This window comes from Megascapheus bottae, chromosome 8, assembly GCF_031878675.1.
Source record: "Megascapheus bottae isolate mThoBot1 chromosome 8, mThoBot2.hap1, whole genome shotgun sequence".
NCBI lineage: Eukaryota > Metazoa > Chordata > Mammalia > Rodentia > Geomyidae > Megascapheus > Megascapheus bottae.
Window position 1 is genome coordinate 67,399,743 of NC_143516.1, and position 14,690 is coordinate 67,414,432.

At 38.8% G+C, this 14,690-nt stretch overlaps 1 protein-coding gene across 1 annotated transcript in view; it reads left to right on the top strand.

Moving 5' to 3' along the window:
* Col12a1 (collagen type XII alpha 1 chain) overlaps window positions 1-14,690 on the top strand; it is a 125,616-nt gene that overhangs the window by 40,926 nt on the left and 70,000 nt on the right. Inside the window, exons 15-21 of the mRNA XM_090338543.1 lie at window positions 3,575-3,841; window positions 4,828-5,020; window positions 7,004-7,125; window positions 9,243-9,392; window positions 9,676-9,795; window positions 9,900-10,064; window positions 12,884-13,030. Coding sequence (XP_090194669.1) covers window positions 3,575-3,841; window positions 4,828-5,020; window positions 7,004-7,125; window positions 9,243-9,392; window positions 9,676-9,795; window positions 9,900-10,064; window positions 12,884-13,030 — 1,164 coding nt within the window. The remainder of the gene's footprint in view (window positions 1-3,574; window positions 3,842-4,827; window positions 5,021-7,003; window positions 7,126-9,242; window positions 9,393-9,675; window positions 9,796-9,899; window positions 10,065-12,883; window positions 13,031-14,690) is intronic.

The following is a 14,690-nucleotide window of genomic DNA, read 5'->3' on the forward strand; positions in this document are numbered from 1 at the left end:
CAAGCTGTTTAGTATATTTTTTTGGACACGAGAGTGAGACTCTGTAGTTAGATGGGGCCTGAGACCTGAGATGAAGGTTAGAGTCACCAGGTAATGTCCCTAGAACTTTTCAGTGGGCATCTTAGCAGTGTCTAGCTCTGTTTTCTCCAGAAACTCAGGGCTGGTGGTCCATCTCTGGATGCTACCAAGAAACCCATGGCCTGGTACTGGAGACCAGCAGAAGGCAGAGCTCTGTACCACGTCTTCCTGCACAGTTGGCTCAGCTGAAGCACAGGGGTGTCTGAAAGAACTTTTGCAAACAGGAGGAGTGAGCTCAGAGTTTTGCACAAGCTCCTCTTGCTAGCTTGGCTGGTGCCCTACCACTTGAACTGCGTCTGTAGTTCACTGCATCTGAAGTGGCACTGAGGCTTCAAGTGGTGGAGCACTAGCCTTGAGCAGAAGAGCTTAGGGACAATGCCCAGGTTCAGAGTTCAAGCCCCATGAATGACATAAAAAAAATGAATAGATAAAAAATTGTACCCCCAGCCCTACTTTTTGCTGGTTATTTTGGAGATGGAGCCTTACAGGTTTTTCCTGCCTGATTTGGCTTCCAACTATGATCCTCTAGATCGCAGCCTCCTGAGTAGGATTTCATGAGCCATTGGTGCTGGAGATGGAATCTGGTGCTAGGTAAGCATGCTGCCACTGAAATTCATCTCACAGACAGAGTTACGGAAACTTGAACTCAGCATTTCCTAGCACGTGACATTTCTAGCAATGGCTGAACCCTTAGATGAGATGTGATGGATTTTATTTCAATTCAGTTATTGGAAGGCAGGAATATTCATGGAGACTCATAAAGCACATCATGGTACAAAGTACATCATTTGCCTATTTAAATTTGGAAATATTTTAGAGTTTGGAATTTTTTCTTTTGGAAACATAAGCCAATATTGTAAGCTTTAAATTTCCATTTCACTCCATGATGAGTTGTGTGAAATTGATTTGCATACTTTGTGTAAGAGAGAAATGTTTTGTTCCACTAAGTAAAAATTAAAGATGTGGAAATAAGAGGTTGTAAAGCATATTTTTGCACCCTTTAAAAGATGGTTAGGCATACAGAAATTTTTTAAATATTTGTGAACATTATTACTGATAATTTGACCATATTATTATTATTATTATTATTATTAGTTGTGGGGCTTGAACTCTGGGCCTGGGCGCTGTCCCTGAGCGCTTCAGCTCAAGGCTACTACTCTGCCCCTTGAGCCACAGTCCCACTTCCCCTTTCCTAGAGATTTATTGGAGTCTCTTGGTCTTTAGTGCCTGGGCTGGCTTTGAACTGCGATCTTCAGATCTCAGCCTCCTGAGTAGCTAGAATTACAGTAGCTCAGAGGTTTTTTTTTTGCCAGTCTTGGGCTTGAGCTCAGGGCCTGAGCACTGTCCTTGGACTTTCTCAAGGTTAGTGCTCTACCACTTGAGCCTCAGCACCATTTCTGGCTTTTTTTTTTTCTATTTATGTGGCACAGAGGAATCGAACCTGGGTCTTCATGCATGCTAGGCAAGCATTTTACCACTAGGCCACACTCACAGCCCCTCAGATTATTTTTTATATACTATTATTTTCCATATTTTAAATAAAATCCTAGGTCATCTTCATATTTTTGTTTGGGAATTTATACATTTCTTTTTAATAGTTCTTGCGTTCAGAGAATTGTAGTAGGGAAATTAGGTTTCATCTCAGCAACTTTTAAAAATATTTATTTAGTGCTGGTACTGGGGCTTGGACACAGAGCCTGGGTGCTGTTTCCTAGCTTTTTTAAGCTCAAGGCTGGCACTCTACCACTTGAGCTACAGCACCCCTTCTGGATTGCCGGGGCTGACTTTGAACTGTGATCCTCAGACCTCAGTCTCCTGCGTAGCTAGGATTAGAGGCCTGAGCCATCAGCACCCAGCCATTCAAGGATTTTCTAATGTCACAGCACCAAGCTCACTAGTTATTTTTCCCAAATTTTAAATATGAATTTTCATATTAGGCATCATATGATTATCTTCAGAAGTTTGATCGAGTATATCATTTAGCTGTATCTATCTATCTGCCTATAATCTGTGCTTACCATCTTTCTACCTATCATCTGCCTATCATCTATTTTATCATCTATCTATTTTCTAATGTAACATGCTTCCTCTGGTGTGGTGTTGAAAGTTGACAGAGAATACTCTGTATATTTTTGGAGCATTTTCCTTGAGACACATTTTCTTCTAGTTCATCTGTTATTTTTTCTTCCAATTAAATTTTCTCTTAACTCATCTATTCTGTGAATTCTGGTTGGCTTGGATTCCCTAGGTTGACGACACCATGTTTTCAGTTAGGGGAGTGGCCTGGGCTTCCTCTGGCCTCTGTCTGGGACCCACCTTCCTGTACCTTAGCTGGAGAATGCTCTCCCAGCAACCAGCGTCATGATCCGTGTTCATTGTCTAAACTTTCTTGTTTTCAAACTGTTTTTTTCCCTGATTTTTAAAAAAGTTGTTGCATATGGTTTCTGCCCATTTTTGAGCAAGGACCTTTCTCTTATAATCAGGAAAGATTCTTTGCTTGATTTTAAGTTTCCTTCAACTTAATCTCTTCCTAAGAAGATGTTGAAGAGTTTATTTTTTTGATACTTACGTTATTGGATCAAATTAAGCAATCCTGTCAATAAACTCCTTATACATAAGGAAAAAGATGTTATTGGCAGTTTGTGGATGCTTGGTGATGATAGTTATTAACAATTAATATGTACTATTAGTTACACATTATACAAATACTGCTAACATAGAGTACTCCTAAAACACTTATATGTACCAATTTATCTTTGGTGTGGTCAGGGCTTCTTGCTCTTGCTTGGCTTGCTTAGCTGACATTCAGTCATTTGAGTCACACACCTACAGCCTGGCATTTTTCTGGTTATTTTGGAAATGGAATCTTGGTGATTTTTCTGCCCAGAATGGCTTTGAACCATAGTCCTTCAGGTCTCAACCTTCTGTGTAGCCAGGATTAAAGCATGAGCCATCATTACCTAGCTCTTTGAGACATTTTTATTTGCTAGTTTTAAATTCTTTATTTTTCATAGTCTTGTAACCATAGGAGTAGTGATAACTGAAATAATTCTAGCTAGCATTTTCAGATTGCAGCCTTTTCTGAAAAGGCCTGCATAAAATTTCTAACCCTGTATTTCTAGTTTTTTTTTTTAATTTTAAGTATTTCCTATGGTATTGTTACTAGATGAAAACAGTAAAAATTAAGAACCTTCTCTCTGGAAATGTTTTCTTTACTAAAGTCTCTAGAATGCAAACAGGAAATCTTTTCAATATGAACTTTCAGTTTTTAGTAGTTGGATAAAGAAAAAGCATCATACTGTAGTTAGGTTCACAGACCATGACAGGGTATGAGAGGTTTAACAAAAAGTGAAGTTTCTTTTCATATAAATGGGGAAATGAGACATGTCTATATGCTATTGCATAGCATAAAATATGTATGCACAATACAATATATAATATGCACATGTTTTTCTTTCAACATGCTGTACATTTTAATTTTCCTTTTATCTCACAGTGTCCCGGGATTCCAAGACTCTGAAAGTGGATGAGGAGACAGAGCATACAATGAGAGTTACTTGGAAACCAGCACCCGGGAAAGTCATCAACTACCGTGTGGTTTATCGCCCCCAAGGGGGAGGAAGACAAATGGTGGCTAAAGTGCCACCCACTGTCTCATCAACGGTGTTAAAGCGGCTTCAGCCACAGACCACTTATGACATCACAGTTCTGCCAATGTATAAGACTGGAGAAGGAAAAGTTAGGCAAGGCTCAGGAACAACAGGTACGAAACACATACACACACACACACCTCTTTGAGGCTGGTATTGGACCCAGCTTTATTTGCTCAGGATCCGTATCCTACCAGTGGAGCCACAGCTCTACTTCTAGCTTCTTGGTGGTCGACAAGAGATGAGTCTCACGGACTTTCCTGCCTCAGCCAACTTCTGAGCACAATCCTCAGACCAAGTAGCTAGGATGACAGGTGTGAGACACTGGTTACTGGACTTGACACAGTAATTTTTTTGGAGGGGGAAATCAGGATGTTTTAAAAGAAGCTTCTCTTCTGTATGCCTTATTTATAAAAGCTTTAAATGGAAGCTGGGGCTGAAGATGTAGCCAATGGAAGAGCGCTGGCTCAGCATACACAGACCCTGGGCTCAATCCCTTGACACATTCATAAAATTGAATCTGTAATATATTGAATTCCTAGATGGAATGCCTAATTAGCATCTTACCTATAATCTGTAGTATCCACTGATTATATGTAGCCAATTTAGTTCCTGCCAAATAATGTATTAACTAATGTATTAATTAAACTAATGGATTGTGGGAATTATTTATACTCCTTGGACATCATCCTGTATGACAGGGATTTATTAGTTTTTTTTGGTGTGTGTATATGTGTGTTCATATGTGTGTGTGTATGTGTATGTATGTGTGTGTATTGGTGCTCGCTGGTACTGGGGTTTGAACCCAGGCCTTACACTCTCCCTTGGACTCTTCCCTCAAGGCTCTCTCACTTGAATCATATCTATACTTCCATTTATTTTTTGCTGGCTAATTAGAGATAAACGTTTCATGGACTTTCTTGCTCAGGCTGGCTTCAAGCTGAGATCCCCAGATCTCAGCCTCCTGAGTGAGTAGCTGGGTTTACAGGTGTGAGCCAGCTGTGCCTGGCTTTATTGGATCTGATAGCTCTTGCCACTAGACTTTATCTTTATTCTGTTGATAACGTGTTAAAAAAACCCACACATCTTTTCATTACAGCTTCTCGATTTAAGTCACCTAGAAACCTCAAGACATCTGACCCAACTATGTCAAGCTTCCGAGTGACATGGGAGCCGGCTCCAGGGGAGGTGAAGGGTTACAAAATTACCTTCCACCCCACGGGTGACGACCGGAGACTTGGGGAGCTGGTTGTTGGGCCCTATGACAACACAGTTGTTTTGGAGGAACTGAGGTAGGAATTAACCATGTTCATTCAACCCATTGAATCAGTGTGTGCAGAACTGTTGAGGAACTTGTGTAACCAGTAGCCCTTGCACTTTAATCACTTGCATGCCTTTTTTGCTAGGATATTTATAATCAGTTACATCTGTTTTCTTATGCTTCGTGATAGTTGAGTAAGAAATTAGATGTTAGCCACAGAATTTAGCCTGAGCACACTGAACCATGTTTCTGTGTGTGTGTGTGTGTGTGTGTGTGTGTGTGTGTGTGTGTGTGTGTGTGCATGGTATTACTGGGGCTTGAATTCATGGTCAGAGCATTGTTTCTGAGCTTTTTCAGCCAAGGCCAGTGTTCTACCACTTGAACCATAGCTTCATTTCTGGATTTTTGGTGGTTAATTGGAAATTAGAGTCTCATAGACTTTCTTGCTCAGATTGGTGTTCAGTTACAACCTTCAGATCTCAGCCCCCTGAATAGGTAGGATTACAGGTGCCTGGCTTTATTTATTTGCTTATTTATTTTGAACTATAATAATTTTTGTAGTGAAGTGATTTGAAGTGGTCATTTAATACAATGCTTAAAAATATTTGTAATATGTACTTTCACTCAAATCCCAGGCACATTGAAATTTGGTTGTGCATGCTTTTTCAAATGGCCCAAGTAGCTCACACCATGATTCTGAGTGTGAATTCTCCTTTAGTGAGGCTTAGAGGAGCTGCAAGCAGAGCTCTGTACTCCATGCCAGCTGGCAAGGCAGCCTTGGGCCAATTAAAGTTCTGGTTTTAGGCTGAGTAGTAGAAAACAAGGAGTTTGACTTTGAACAGCACTCTATATTCATTATTGTAGAAAGAATGAACTACTGTGCATTGTCTCTGGGCGAGTCATTCAGTGGTTCATTCACTAATGTTGCAAGTGGGGAGAATGCTGGAAGAAGGAGTGGCATTGGTCAGGATGTACTGTACTTATAAAATGACATATTGAATTGAAATCACTTTGTAGAAATAATTAAAAAAATAATAAAAATGAAAACAATCAGCACCAACAAAAGAAATAACATTGAAAAGAGCATAAATCGTGTGTTACTTTAATCAGTGTGACGATGAAGTTTATTGAGCTTTCTATTTTGCTGCCATGGTATTGGGTGCTTTTGTTACCAGGCAAGAAATATCTTTTCAGACATTATTTTTTTCATACTAGCTGGATGAAGAGGAAACAGTGACTTTCTGAAAGGCCTCTTTTTAGGAGCAGCAAGAGTAAGGCATCTGCTCATTCTCTGGCTTGTTTCTCTGACAGAAAGACAAGTCAGAAATGCTGCCAGGACTCCAGAGGGTGTGTGTGTGTGTGTGTCTGTCTGTCTGTGTGTCTGTGTCTGTGTATGTGTTGATCCTGGGTTTGAATTCAGGGCCCAAGGGCTGAGCATTTTTGCTCAAAACTATTGCTCTACCCTTTGAAATATGACTCTACTTCCAGCCTTTAGGTGATTAATTAGAGTTAAGAGTCTCAAAGATCTTCCTGCCTTGGCTGGCTTTGAACCATGATGCTCAGATCTCAGATGCCTGAGACTTTTTTTGGGGGGGGAGCTCTTATTTTTTTCCATATTTTTTATTGTAATTAATAGAAGGGTTACATGATATTTGCCAGATAGATGGTGTATTAATTCCCATAATTGATACCCTTTCACATGTCTTGGTCCCCATTTCCCTCCCCCACACCGCCACCCCTCATCTTGTTCCCCCCCCCCCCGATGCCTGAGACTTTTAAGTGTGAGCCACCGGCAGCTGGCTTCTATAGTTCTCTAGAATGCCTGGTTGCTCATTCCCTGGGTTCCTCAGAGGGTGAATGTAAGCTTGAATGTGATGGGAAGTATTTTCTTTCTCTTCTACGGCTGAGCACTGTAAATTCTTCTCAGATCAAGTTTGTTCATCAAGATGGATGTCTTTACCAAACCAAAAATGGATCTATTGGTCCACATTTCCTGTGTCCTTTATAATTTCAGGGCAGGTACCACCTATAAAGTAAATGTCTTTGGAATGTTTGATGAAGGAGAAAGTTCACCACTTGTTGGACAGGAGATGACGACTCTTTCTGACACAACTGTCATGCCAATCTTATCTTCTGGTAAGAAATTGAGCTAAACTCCCATAGAAAAATTTAGCATTAGGAAAGGATTTCAAGTGGGAAGGATTAGGTTATTATACAATGAGAAATAGCTATGAAATGTTCACTGAATTTTATTTAGATATTAATATACTTCTTTTTTGAGGCTTGAAAAACTGCTTCAAGACATCCAGTCAAGGTCTGGAGAGGTGGCTCACCTGCCGAAAAAGAGCTAGGCCCTGAGTTCAAACCCCAGTACTCCCAAAACAAAAAAGTCATCCAGTCATGTATATTTTTGCAAATATTTGTATATATATATTTTTTTTTCTTTAGGCTTTTCATCTTGGTATTGCATCAATTACATAGTAGTGCATTATTTCCCAATAAGCTTTTTTTTAAAAAAATAAAGGGCCTGGAGTTAGGCCTAGTGGTAGAGTGCTTGCCTAGCATGCACAAAGACCCTGGTTCAATTCCTTGGTACCACATATATAGAAAAAAGCTGGAAGTGGTGCTGAGGCTCAAGTGGTAGAGCTCTAGCCTTGAGAAAGTCCAAGGACAGTGTTCAGGCCCTGAGCTCAAGCCCAGGACTGGCAAAAAAAGAACAGATATTGTTATGTATACTTTTCTAATACTTTCTTCCATTTAATGACCTTGTGCAATTTTGTTTGTCAAAAGATGGCAAATCTATACTTCAGTGATTTAATAATCTTTGCAAGCGGAGTTATACTTCTTAGAAAAGATGGGAAGACATGATTTGGAAGCAAAAAATGGTAACAAAAGCTGTTTATATTTTCTGTCCTCCCACCAGAATTATCACAGCTTTGATGTAAAGCAGAATGGAAGTACTGAGTCGTGCATACACGCATGTACACTTTCAGGTGCATGCGTGTGCTCACACATACTTAGGCACATTTTGTGCCAGTACTGGGACTTGAACTTAAGGTTTCACACTCTTGCTTTTTTTGTTGTTCAAGGCTGGTGTTCTACAGTTTGAGCCACACCTCCACTTCTAGTTCTGTGTTTTTCCCCCTTACATCAGCTATTAAAAAATAAAAAGCTCTGAGCAGAACAGCCTTTCCAATGCTTGGCTGACTAGAAGGGTATTTGGGACTCTTTTATTGTGAGGTGTTTAATACATGAATCATACTTTTGTATTTGATAGTGTGATGAACTTACAGTCCCCCCCCCCAAAAGAAACCCTTAAAAGATGTTGAGAGCAAATGCTAATGTTATAAGGAATTGTAAGATACAATGGGCAACACAAGTTTCAAGAAAATAAACAAGGCATTTAAAAAGTTAGATGTGGAGAAAGTAAGTGGAAGAACCAGGTCTTGCTGTTTTGCATGAGTGTTTTGTTGTTTCTCTGATGATGATATTAACTGGTTTGTATTTTTATTTTGTAGCCATGCACTGAGGAAGTTGGGACTGTTTTCTTTCCAAAACGTGCTAGCTTTGTATCAATGTTTGTGCTCCATGACTCTCTAGCTTTCAATTTGTGTATCTGTTTTGCATACGTTTCCAAATCTTCTTCCCTTTTCCCTTTTTCTTTACATGTGCAAACTTCACCATTTGAATTCATCTGATTTTTATATACAGTGGATGATGACATATAATTAATTATATAATTACATAGTGTAAGCATGTATCAGGTTTTAGAAAAATACAGCATAGAGGTCAAAATGTAAGAATCAGGTTTCTCTTATTTCCTATTATATCCTAATATATGCAATTATTTAAAGGGTATTTTTTGGTTCATTAACCCCCCTCAGAGTTTACTCATTGATTCAGTCCATCTCATATGTGTTTTTCAATGATGTTAAAGTAAGAAGCAACACATGTAGATCACATTTGATTAAAGTCAGTGTTGTGTTGTTAGCTAGTGATGTGTGTCCACTTGAGTGTATGTGAGTTTTTCAAATACACTGTGGTGGTCTGATAACAGTGTCCAAGGCTTATGCCGACATAGGAAGGACAGAACTTTGGAGGAACGGATTCTTCTATAGGTGTTTGTCATGAATAAATCAAAGATATACTCTGAATCGTTGAGTTGCACTACTCAAGCAGCTAATACTGACAGAGTCTGGCTGGCCATACTGACAGTATGTTTCCTCATCGTTTATCTCACAATTATGTGTCAGGGATGGAGTGTCTGACCAGAGCTGAAGCAGACATTGTGTTGCTGGTGGATGGATCCTGGAGTATCGGACGGGCAAATTTTAGAACTGTCAGGAGTTTCATTTCTCGGATTGTGGAAGTCTTTGATATTGGCCCCAAAAGAGTACAGATAGGTAAGGTCCTGCTACTATGGAAGATAATTGACATTTTCTTTTCATTAGTTTATTTCATTGTGACTTTTTCCCCTTAAAAATTATGTTTGTGTAGTTGTACACAGAAGCTTCAATTCCATAGTCAGTTTATGAGGACAGTGCATCTTTTTAAAATTTTATTGTTGGGATACTGTATAGAGGGGTTACAGTTACGCTCGTCAAGTAGTTGGTGCATTAGAGGACAGTGTATCTTGATCCAGGTCCCCCTTCTGCCCTTCCCTGTAAAGCTCTGCTGTTATTTTAGCCCTTGCTCAGTATAGTGGAGACCCCAGAACCGAGTGGCAACTAAATGCTCACAGAGACAAGAAGAGCTTGCTGCAAGCAGTGGCGAACCTACCGTATAAAGGAGGCAACACCCTCACAGGTGAGTGAGGTCTCTGGGTTCAGTCATCTTGGGCAGCTTGGTCAAGCCTGTGGCTGAGAAATGATGTGACTGGCTCTTTTTGAACCCTGCTCCCACCCCACTAGGCATGGCTTTGAATTTCATTCGCCAGCAGAACTTCAAGACCCAAGCTGGCATGAGGCCCCGTGCTCGAAAAATTGGTGTTCTCATAACGGATGGAAAATCACAAGATGATGTGGAGGCTCCTTCCAAGAAACTCAAGGATGAAGGCGTAGAGCTCTTTGCTATCGGTAAACACTGACAAAAACAATCGTGTCCTGGGTCACAAATTTGCTAAGGACTCACTTTTTTGGTAGGTAAAATATATTAGCAGAAGCAGGAGAAACATTTCCTATCACATCATTTATCAAATGATAAGTCAGAAAGTGAATTCATCTTTTTTTTTCTTGTGGTGAGACCCAACTATGTGTTTTTTTTCTTTTTTTTCTGTTAAAGAGAAAATAACAAATTTACCGGAAGAATGTTCTATGAATGAGATTTGGGAAAATTCCTGTTTGGTTTTCCAATGAATCATCATCTTTTTAATTGAATTCAATTTTTTTTACTGGTTTAAATGTTTATTATAGACAAAAGAAATGAGAAATTTCTTCATGGATTTGGTGTTTCACCACATATCTTTGCTCTGTGGCCTAGCTTCAGTGACATAGCAAATCAATCATCACAGAATAAAGTATCTTCAAAGTCAAGGCCACATGATTCAACTGTAAAATAAATCCAGGATTTGAACTTACTTGCTAGAGCCCAAGCTGCTATGTGCACAGTGGCTCAACTTCTGATTTGCCACTTGTCTCCTCTGTGAAACCACACAGGTTTTAGTCTGCCCACCCCCTAAGAAGGCAGTAAAGATGGGAGGGGGAAATGCACATGAAAGCTCTTAGCACCATGTTAGCTCGTATCAGTAACTTTGCTATTTAGAATCTTTTGTCCTCTTCCTTTTGTTTAAGATAATGCTTTGATGTAGAGGGCCAATTTAGAACTTAGATGTAAAATCAAAATGTGAATTCTTCCATGATTTTAGAGTCTAACTTCTAGGAATTTTATGTTACAAATGGATAAAGTATAGTGATAGTGATACTATTCTAATATTGCTTAAAAGCTAGAATAAGAAACAGCACAAGTTAGTTAATAACAAGAGGACTCATAAGAAAATGAAATGATGACTAATTCAGATTATGGACTCCTAGACAGTTACTAAAACAAATGAGTCAGACTGTTGTGGAAAGACCCCAGGTACATGAAATGATGAAAGCAGTATGTCCAGCACTCTTAAAAGACTTGCATTTTGATTTTTTAAAAAGAGACTCTATGTATGTATACTGATAAACAGAAGAGTGCCAATGTAAATAGGATTAAGTAAGTTTCTCTGGAAAGTGAGAATAGAAGAGAGGAAGGAGAAAGATTACTTTATGGGGCAGTATGTACACTTCTACATTTCCTGTATGTGTTAAAATGATTTTGCCATGTATTTTAAAACAATTTTATGTTCATGTAAAAACTGACAAAAAATCGCACAAGGTACAGTGGCTATTCCCTGTAAAACTAGCTACACGGAGGCTGAGATAGGGAGGATGCTAGTTCAACTCCAGGCCCCTATCAAAGTTCTCAGCCAAAATAGCTGAGTGGAACATGGAATACCTGTCATACCCACATAAGAAGATGGATTTCTAGGCTGGAACAGGCATAAAGTGAGACCCTATCTAAAAACTAACAGAATTGTGAAGTAACCTTTCTCCTTCCTCTCTTGTATTCTCACTTTCCAGAGAAACCAACAATCCTGTTTACATAGGCACTCTTCTATTTATCAGTATACACACATAGTGTGGCTCAAATGCTAGAGCAGCTATCTTGCAAGTATGAGGCCCTGAGTTCAAATCTCAGTGCTACAAATCAGTCAATAAATAGATAAGTAAATAAATGCCAACATGTTGTTTTGAAATATGAGAATATTGTTGAATGGCTAGTGTTGCAGGCATCCCAGAAAAAAAAATTCAGGAATATGACAGATCATCATTAACCATATTGAATTGAATTTTTTTTAATTTAAATTTTATTGTAAAGGTGATATACAGAAAGGTTACAGTTACATATGTAAGGTAATAAGTACATTTCTTTTTGTGAGCCTTTTAATTTTTTAAATTTTATTTTATTGTCAGGGTGATATGTAGAGGGGTTACATTCATAAAGTAGTGAGTACATTACTTATTGAACATTGTTATCTGTTTCCATGCTCTTCTTCTACTTTCCTTCTCTCACCATCTCCCAAATTGTAAAGTTCATTTCCAACATATTGTCCTATGAATATCACTGTTCAATATTCGGCTAGTTCCAGCACTTGAACTCAGTGCCCTTAAGCATCACGGCACAGCCTTTTGCTGGTTGTTTTGGAGACTTTTCTGACTGGATTGTCTTCAGATTGTGATCCTAAGATCTCAGCCTCCTGAGTATCAAGGATTACAGATGTGAGTCACATGTGTCTAGGCCACGCGCATATGTGTGTGTCTACACGCACCAGTACTGTGACTTGAATTCAGGCCCTAGAGCTCTTGCTTGGCTTTTTTACTTAAAGCTGGTGCTCTACCAGTTCAGCCAAATGTTCACTTGCTAGTTAAATGGAAATAAGAGTCTCATGGGATGTTTTTTTTGCCCGGTTGCCTTTGAACTGCAATCTTCAGGTCTCAGCCTCTTGAGTAGTTAGAATGACAGGCATGAGCCACCAGTGCTGCTATTATTATTATTAATTTATTTTTTACTGAAAGCATTGATCTTAAAAGCATTTAGAAGAAAGCAATTTAGAATACCTTTCAGATTATACTACTCCTTATTTCCATGTTATAAAAATGGATAATCATTTTATTTCTGAAGAGAAATTATTATATTTTATACATACATATCTACACATAAATATGTATACGCCCTAGTTAATATGTTATTAAATCTTTATAGTTTGCCTAAAGCAGTCATTAATCAAAAAGCTCTAAAATATTTGCCTCTTTCACTATTTTTTTTGTCCAGAATGAAACTTCTGATGTGTCTGTTTCTGTCTTACAAGGTATTAAAAATGCTGACGAAGGAGAACTGAAGATGATTGCCTCTGGCCCGGAGGACACCCACGTCTACAATGTGGCAGATTTTGGGTCACTCTCCAGCATTGTGGGTGATCTTACCACTAACCTGTGTAACAGTGTCAAAGGGCCTGGTGAGTGCAGTCCCTGTGGGGTTTCTCACCCTTCATACTGTGGATCATTCTTTTCTGGACACAGAAGCGGGATTGTTTTGTTCATGGCGAAATGTTTAGAACAATCACTGGATTATGTCTCTCAGATGGCAGCGGTATTGCCATGAGATGGGACCACCAAAAATACCTTTATAATTGATCACCTGTTTATGGTTATCCATGGTAAACACTCAAATGGAAGGTTTTTGGAAAATGGATGATAAAATGATGGGCCTTATTATATGAAAAAAAAATTTTTTTTTGGTCTGTCAAGGGGCTTGAACTCAGGGCTTGGGCACTGTCCCTTAGATCTTTTGTTCCAGGCAAGTGCTCTATCACTTTGAGCCACAACACTTCTTTGATTTTCTGGTGGTTCACTGGAGATAAAGAGTCTCATAGAGTCTCTTGCTTGGGCTGGCTTTGAACTGTGATCTTCAGGTTTTGGCCTCCTGAGTAGCTAGGATTATAGACATGAGCCATGGGTGCCTGGCTGAGAAAGCTCTTTTTAATGACACAGAGATTATGTCAAAGCTGATCTTCCTTGAGTTATGTTGGTTTTAGGTAAGTTGGAAGGAGTTTTGCAGGTACTGTGGTAAGAAGGGTCATGCACTGAGGATGTAGGATATATATTTTGGAATACCTTCGTGAATTTCTCAGTTTTTGCTGTTTTTTTTTGTGTGTGTGTTGCTACATGTCTACTATGGGCAAGTAGAGAATTACTGCTTTTATCTTTGATTATTTTTTTTGGGGGGTAGGGGTGGGTCTAACATTTGCTTGCCTTTTTTCCTCAAAGTTGACTTTGTACCACATGAATTACATTTCCACTTCCAGCTTTTTACTGGTTAATTGGAGATAAAAGCTTGAGGAGTTGTCTTCCTAGGACTTTGTATAGGGATGAGCCACCAGGGTCTGGCTTTTCAAAAAAAAAAAGTGGAGGAGAATGTCACTAAACAAGAAACTAGTTTTTGGTTTATTTGAGGGTATGTTTAGTTTGTATGTGCAGAATCAATGGGAACAAGGAGAAGGAAAAAGAGAGAACTGTGGGTGTATTCATTTTTTTCTTCATTTTAACTTCTGTGTTGCTAGACTTTGTTTTCTGCAGTATGTCATCTTTTTCCAGATTCCTAATCCAAATAGAATTTGAAGAAAGGTCTTCTATCTGATTTGCTCAGCCTCATAGTCAATCCAGATTTGACTTTACATTTGTCACCCAGAAAGAGGGAGGACACGTGCAGTCTTAGCCTTTGAACTTTTAGAAATTATGTCATCTTTCTCTACTGGTGGAGAAACTGAGATCCTAGAGAAATTAAGTGACTTAGGACTACACAGTTAGCTTTTTTTTAATGGTTCTTTGAAAAAAGTATTTATGGATAAGACATCTTTATAATTTATCATATATTTATAAGAACATTGTGCACATGAACTTGCAGTGACAAAAACTATGCAGAAAGGTTCACTTTTGTGAAAATCATAGGAAAAATATGTTAAGCACCAAAATGGAAAGATTTTGGAAAATTAGTCATAAACATCATGGTGCTTATTACATAAGAAAATTTCTCTTCACTCCCAGTAGATGATGGTTAAAAGCAATCCTTTCTGAATTCTTTGGAGAATTATGCAGCAGAAATGGTTTTTATGCTGT